The sequence below is a fragment of the Dysidea avara genome, chromosome 12 (assembly GCF_963678975.1).
Source record: "Dysidea avara chromosome 12, odDysAvar1.4, whole genome shotgun sequence".
Lineage (NCBI taxonomy): Eukaryota > Metazoa > Porifera > Demospongiae > Dictyoceratida > Dysideidae > Dysidea > Dysidea avara.
Genome location: NC_089283.1, coordinates 8,023,842 through 8,031,639, shown reverse-complemented (window position 1 = coordinate 8,031,639; position 7,798 = coordinate 8,023,842). Strand labels below are relative to the sequence as shown.

At 38.2% G+C, this 7,798-nt stretch overlaps 1 protein-coding gene across 1 annotated transcript; it reads left to right on the top strand.

Annotated features, from left to right (window-relative positions):
* Positions 1-2,520: 2,520 nt before the first annotated feature.
* LOC136240334 (kelch-like protein 2) lies at positions 2,521-4,238 on the top strand. Its single transcript, XM_066031285.1, has one exon. It carries the CDS (start codon positions 2,814-2,816, stop codon positions 3,753-3,755), a length of 942 nt encoding a protein of 313 aa, XP_065887357.1. The 5' UTR covers positions 2,521-2,813; the 3' UTR covers positions 3,756-4,238.
* The last annotated feature ends 3,560 nt before the right edge of the window (positions 4,239-7,798 follow it).

The following is a 7,798-nucleotide window of genomic DNA, read 5'->3' as shown; positions in this document are numbered from 1 at the left end:
AGCAGCTTTGTATAAAGGCCATTCCATGCAGTATATGGAATATTCTTTTAGCAAATCACTCTTCCAAATTGCTGAAAATTTGATTATACTAGTGAGTTTAAAAATTGTTAATTTAGAAATGGTAGTAGGGATCAAGCGATAAAAACTACTGAAACAAGTGATTTGAATGATGGCAACTATTACAACATAGCTTTGTGGGGAAATCCTTACATTGGTATCTCACCACTTCACCATATATGTTCAATGCCAATGTAGGGATTTCCCCACAAAGCTATGTTGTAATAGTTGCCATCATTCAAATCACTTGTTTCAGTAGTTTTTATCGCTTGATCCCTACTTCCATTTCTAAATTAACAATTTTTAAACTCACTAGTTTGTTAACTTTTTTTGGTATAGGTATATAGCTATTATTGATCTTTGGCACTGACTGCTCTATTAGAGTATCTCGATCTTGCTGCTTGCTTTATGCAAGCTGCTCAATTACTAAATTTAAAGGCATGCATGCAGGGTTTCTATCTCCTGTTTTCTACAATTAGTTACAGCTGGACCATTAATAATGGGCGTGGTCCACTGATCGTTACGTATAGGCCTGCGCCTATTATGCCGGAATAATCTTGAGAATAATAGGTCACCAATTTCGTGAGAATAATTCCGGAATAATAGGATGGTTACAGGCATAATTTTAGAATAATCGGACGACCACGGGAATAATCGGTGGAATTAGGTGGCGTGTCTCTTCTTGATTACCTAGAAAAAGAGTTAAGCTACTACAAATGATATAAAGCTGACAGGAGTGCTGGCTGAAAAGCCTCTAAAAGATCGATATACTTTAATAGAACGCTCAAATACTCTAATAGAGCAGTCAGATCGTTTCATGCTAACAATCTGCAGCCAGCATCAGGGATTTAACTGCATGATTATCTGCAATTCTGAAACTTGTACATCTTATACCAGTGTAAGTCTTTGAGCATTATTATCTACCTAACTTAGTAGCTATATAGTAGTTACAGCATATTATTATAATACACTAATAATTAAAAACATTTTAATTTTTCTGTAGATAGTTATTCTAAGTCTGCTGTAACTATTATGGATAGAAAAATGATGTGTAAGGTGGAATGCTTCATATATGGCTATTAACAATTCGGACAAAACTACTTATAGCAGCATCTTCAAAACTAAGTGACTAGCCACAGATATATACTGAATGAGAATAACTATGGAATAATAGGCTGGATACAAGAATAATAAAAAGAATAATAGGAGAATTTTTTGGGAAATTCTGGAAAGAATAATAGGTAAAATTTTGAGCATAATAGGCTCAGGCCTAGTTACGTACGAGCGCGCGCTCTGATTGATAAGGGCGTGGCAGTGTGTTCTTACTTCACTAGGCTGTTTGATCGCTTTGCAAGTGTTGCTATACAGGCATCTACTTGCCCTTACAGTACGGAATCCGTTATTAGTTTTGTGGCGTCCGAATACGGCTGCTCTAAGGAAAGTGTCGATACGAATTATTAACGCCTCGTGACTGGAAAAGAAGAAGACGATCCGTAATTGAAGATAAAAGGAAAGGCAAAGCGCAGAAGGCAGACACTCGTCGGAACCCGAAAAGGCACATCCCAGCAGCGAGTTAAATATTGTGGCAAAGAATGGTGATCCTTCGCTGCTTCGTTTGGCCTGTAGCCTTGCGAATGTGGTCAGGCAGGCAGGCTGGCAGGCAGGCAGGCAGGCAGGCAGGCTGGCAGGCAGATGAAAATTTCTGTTTTAGCGATTTTTTAGAAATAAAATTCCAGCACTTTTCTAGTCGTTTCCTGATATATAACGCTAGAAATAAAGTTAGAAACTTGAAGACTCTTTAGTAAAAGGTTTATTTGCTGTGTGAGATATTTCTAGGATGATTTTTGAGGGATCGAAATTTGAGGCGCGCGCCAAATCCACCCGGATCCCTACTTAAACAGTACTATCGTACTGTTTGATACTTTTCTTGTTGATGAAACGTATTGCATTGAGGTTACAATAGAAATTTCTACTGTTTAATAAACTAGTGCAGTGACAAGGCCATGTGAAGGTGGGGGTATTTTTGCAGCCAGGCAAAAAAAAACAAAAACAACTATAAAATGTTGTCAAGGGAGTAACTATATAGATGTGTATCTTGATATCTTGAGTGGCCAGCTAGTAAGGCAGGGAAGATCACACCAGTCAATGGAGTGTTTTGTGTTCTGGTTCTCTGCTTCACATGCAGACTGTATATCAATGGTGCATATACGTATGACAATTGTCAGTGTTCATGCATTAAGATACAGGGCGTATATAGTTGTCACAACAGAAGCACTGTATATATGAACGTTCTATTAAGAGTATGTGGCTGTTCTATTACAATCTCTGATCCCTCTATTAGAGTATATCTCGATTCTAAAATTAAATAGCTGATTCTCTCGGACATAAACAGCCGCCTTAATTTATTTTTTTTTTATATAAATATATTTTTAAACTCGATATATGGCTGCATGGTAGCTGAAAAGCGAGAGCTAAAGCCAGCACGAATTCTTATAAGTTTTGTTTGCAAAATTTATTTAGGTAGGGCAGCATTAGGGCTGATCCGGTGCTGCACACACACAAAGCATGATCTTGCATGCATAAGCGCGTCATATAAAAGGCGTATAGCTACCATGGGAAAAATTGCTCAATGACGACATTGGAAGTGCTTACGAATTGAAGCGCCACTGGGTCATTTTCTGCCGGTGTTGGAGGAGCTAGGAGCGTTTAAAATACTCTTAAGTTACAGTAGTTAAGCGACACTGTTGGGAACCAAGATGATGACTGTAGGAGAATCTGATCAAGCCCCACCTGCAAAGCGAGCGAAGGCTGATTGTGAGTCTGACTTGGACACAGCTGAAGAAGCAATGAAATTTGGATTGAAAAACATTCCAAATTACACTTTGCAGGGCACAGCTGAGTGGTGTCCTACAACATTTGGTGGTCTACTAGAAGACCCTAGTACACATGATGAGACATTCAAGACATCTAATGGTGGTAGTATCAGTGCTCATAGGGTAATAGTAGCAGCTGGCCATGGTTCACCAGTGTTCCATGCTATGTTGTATGGTAACATGAAAGAGAATGAGATCGACTTGCTATCCATTGACAGTGAAACACTTTCAACTCTTCTAACATTCATGTACACCGGAACAGTGAACATTGATTCACAATGCGTTGAAGAAGTTTTAGAAGCTGCACATTACTTTGACATTGCTTCATTGGTAGAACAACTGATTGGCTTTGTCACAGATTCATTGAACAGTACCAATATTGTTGATATCATATTGTTTGCTAAAAATAGCAAGTTTCCCCAGTTGTTTAAAAATTGCTTGTCATACATTTATGATCATGCTGATAGTGTAGCTCATGATATCAGCTTCACAAATTTGTCAAGTGATATTGTTCTCTCATTTTGCAAAAGCTCTGATCTCAAGATAAAAGAAGTGACTCTATTTGAATCAATTTTGTTGTGGTATGAACATCAAGATCTAATACCCGGAACTGTTCTCAAAGAAATCTTTCAAGAGATTCGTTATCCACTGATATCTGAAATAGACCTGGTTAACATAGTACGTCCAATGAAAGTAGTTGATACAGATCTTTACACAGCAGCATTAGAGTATCATCTTGTTCCAGACAAATACAGAGGACCTATTAACCAGATCACAAATAGAAGACACGCACCGCAGAACTTAAAATACGTCAATGTTAACTAACAGTATATGGCTGTGTCTGACAACAACAATGGTATTACGATTACTAAGACTGAAGGCTTTCTTAGTTGGAATGGACTATGTGCTATCCTTGTGCATCCTACAAAGCAGAAGCCAGTTCACTTCAAAATTGTGTTACAGAAAGTTGAAACTCGTACCAGCTGTATTTACCTGATAACACATTCGTATGAAACAAGAGATCCCAGATTTATAGTTGATGATGTTACTGGTGGTATAAGGATGTCTGGTCTCCATGTACAGCAAGAAATTGATGGAGTTATTTCCATAAGAGAGGAGACTATTAACACTACCATCAATGGTATTACAAAGACTGTACCTAAAGCAAGCGTGACTTACTTTTGTATTCATATGGAACATCAAGATGATGAGTTGCAGTTTTCATTCAACTGAGCTTATATATAGATTTTGTAATTGTACATATATAGTAATATGTTTTCTGCAGCAAAGTTTATATGTTCTACTAAACTGTGTTGTTATAATAAGAACTTGTATTAAAACCTTGTTTATACGGTTGTGATCTTTCATGAATGCAATATTAATACATGCACATAACAGATATAACAGTTAAGCAGAAAAGAGCTAACACTTAACTTGTTATCTTGTTGGCATTTATGCCACTTAGGATTCTGTTTTCTGTAAAGCAATGCATTATTTGCTTATCATGCTGTCCTCTTCTATTAACACCTTCTTTGAAAGCTTTGTAATAGTATCAAACCTGTGGAAAATGTAAAAAAACATCCTATGTTCATATACTTGGATAGATCAATCAATATTCTAAAGAATGCAATCAATCCTTGAAGTTGTTGACACTAAAGGCATACCCTGGTGTCATGCATACGCTATACTATACAATAAGAAACTTTGGTGACATGAAATTTTTGACCAAACCCAATTGGCAAAAATACTTAAGCAATTTTTCAAGTGTCACTACACATTGCATGTAGCTCGTAGGCAGTGGAGATCCCCCCCCCCCCCCAGGGACACTGTTTGCAAGAAAAGATTGAGATACTCTAATAGAGCAGTCACAGTATTCGGAGAAGCAGTGTGGCAAGCTACTTAGCTACATATGTGTAGTAATAAGGAGATAAAATTGGTGGAGAGGAGCTATTTTCAGCAGGTAGTTACCTTTTGTTTTTGGTCTTTTTTTGGTCTTTAGCTTACATCTGGCCTGGCTCCCTCCACTGCCCCTGATGTAGCTAATGATGCATGGATGGAAATATAATTTGGTGGAAAAAGTTAGCAACAATTCATCAAATGGATGTTCAATTTATACTTCCAAATTTTCTACTATACAGTATACTAGCTACCTATAGCTTAAATACAAAATACTGATACTACACACACAGTATAGTATATACCTCTCTGCAGCAGCAGCATCAATAAATCTCCGCAATGTCCAAATGCAAACAATGTCCCATGAGTGACTTCCATGATGTTGTAGAATGGAATGACCATAGTCATCTAAACTTCCCAAGAACAACTGCAGTGGCTGCATGACACCCCCAACTATAGCTAAATTAATTTTAATCAAAATCATGAGAACCCAAACTACATACATATGTTGTCACTGTAATCAGAGAGTTAGAATTACTTTTTGTACAGTAGCACCTGATCATACTTGTAGTACACTCTTACATTGAAATACAATGCACCTTTATCCAGTATGGGAATGGAAATAGATTTATCTCCTATTTTAGCACGCAATCTTTGATTCTGTATGAAAATAGTCCCGTCCACTTCTTCTCCAATTGGAAATTCACTGGCATTCATGCGGGCCATAGGTTGATCTGCCATAAAGTGACATACTTCAAACTTTATCTTGGCCTTGTCACAACACCGTTTAATGAAAATCTTAAATATTGTAGGATCATCTTCCAGGAAGTTAAATGGATTTTCAGGAAAGCTGCTGTCACCTGTTTGCATAATCTTTGTGACTAGGGTACCCATAGAAGTATCTTCAACACGTATTTCCTGGGAATCATCAGGATAGAAATCGAAGAAGTAATTTCTCAAGTGTAATTGCTCTTGTGGATCATCATAATGACCATTATTGCGATACTTCAAAGCAGCTTTGTAAAGATCAGGATCAGTCATTCTGATAGGGAACACACTGTTGAGCAAATCACTCTTCCAAATTAATGGGTAAGGGATCTGTTTGAAAACTTATTTGATATCATCTTCACTCAACTTGTCTTGTTGATGTTTAGCCCATTTAACAACAGCAAGAAACAAATCCAATTCTCCAACCTTGAGCTTGGATGACTTTGTAACAGCAAGCACGATGGTTAATTGTAAAGAAACAACCCCACAGCAAATATAACTGCTTTAGCATTGGCTTCTATGAATGTAAGACATTGTTTAAGAAGCAAGGCAAATTTGTGTTCCACAGCAAAGTCAGTAATGCTAAAGATGCTACCGGCATCCAGCACATCACCAATAAAACTGCTGCACAATTTTAGTAACTCATCACCAGCAGAATAAAGAGCAGCTTGTAACAAGTAATAACACCTTTCCACACACGTTTGTACTTGGCCAGTCTATACAAAGAAAAGCAGCATCTTCAAAGTTGTATCTACACAATCTCCTTCTGACCACTCTCTTTCATGTTACCATACAACATAGCATGGAATACTGGTGAACCAGCTGCTACTATTACCCTATGGGCACTCACACTACCACCATCAGATGTCTTGAATGTCACATCATGTGTACTGGGGTCTTTTAGTACAGAAGAAAACATATTGATACACCAGGATGTATCTATACCATCACAAGCATCTTTTCTTTCAGAAGGTGACGGTTCTGCAAAAAATACATTAGGAAGTCATGTACATAGATGCTATTGCGGCAACACGTTATAGTGCATATGGGAGTTGGTTGCCCAGTGGCTTGCCTGCTAAGCGTGTGCGTGGTCATGGCTTCACTGTTGATCATGCAATGAACTGTGCATCTGGTGGTTTCCCTACTCTATGTCATAATGAACTTAGGGATTTCACTACAACTGCTTTGTCTGAAGTGTCATGATGTGTGAAGTGTCATGATGTGTGAAGTGTCCAGTGGCGGATCCAATGGGGGGCACAGGCGGCACGTGCCTCCTCCCCCAAAAGGAAACCATTATACAAGATCGAGATACTCTAATAGAGCAGTCAGTCAAATACTCTAATAGAACAGTCACCACACACAATGCTACCTTCATAGTTGCTGAGCATAATATGGAAAAAAACTAGCATTTGCAGCACTATTCCATGCATGAGCACACTTAGCCAGCTAAGGATATTTTACAAATGAAATGTACATGGTCTTGTGTATGTCATTTTTTAGGTCCATAACTATTAGCTATTATGTCTGTCACTTATCCCTACTCTACCGTAGTCCACCTAGAAAGCTATATTTTTGCATATAAAACCACTCTAAATCAAAAATTTTATCCCTGAAACATGAAATGTGACCAGATTTGCAAAAGGGGGTCTTCCACATGCACCAAATATGATGACTCATAACTTCAAGGCTATTGACTTGAAATTTGGACAGTAGTGAGCTCCAACATATATAGCTTGGTGGATGAAACAGTTTTCAGTATCTTGAATACTGAGTTATAGTCTCCTGAGTTCATAGAATTGAATGTGTGTGGAAGACCCTTTTTCGCAAATCCGGTGACAAATAGCTTTAGGGCTGCACCCCCAGCTCTTTATGCCTACTACCTTGGTGCCCCCCCTTGCCAAATGCCGGATCCACCCCTGGTGTCATGATGTAGCAATTGAGCCAGTGTTACAACCCTTATCTGGTGAATCTTTTCACTATGCCACAGCTAATGTGGAGGATGAGACACACGTGGATGTCAGTGTGCAAGGATTTTGGGGAAACTGTCATCAAAAAGCTTTCTTTGATGTAAGAATTTTTAATCCCACTGCTCCTAGTTATCGAAACACAGCAGCTTCTTCTCTATATAAAAGGTTTGAGCATGACAAACAGTATAAGTATGAGCAGTGTGTAAGAGATGTTGAAATGGGCTCTTTCACCCCTTT

Bases quoted from the DNA above. Each gene is read 5' to 3' on its own strand.
- LOC136240334 (XM_066031285.1), top strand. From the start codon at position 2,814: ATGATGACTGTAGGAGAATCTGATCAAGCCCCACCTGCAAAGCGAGCG.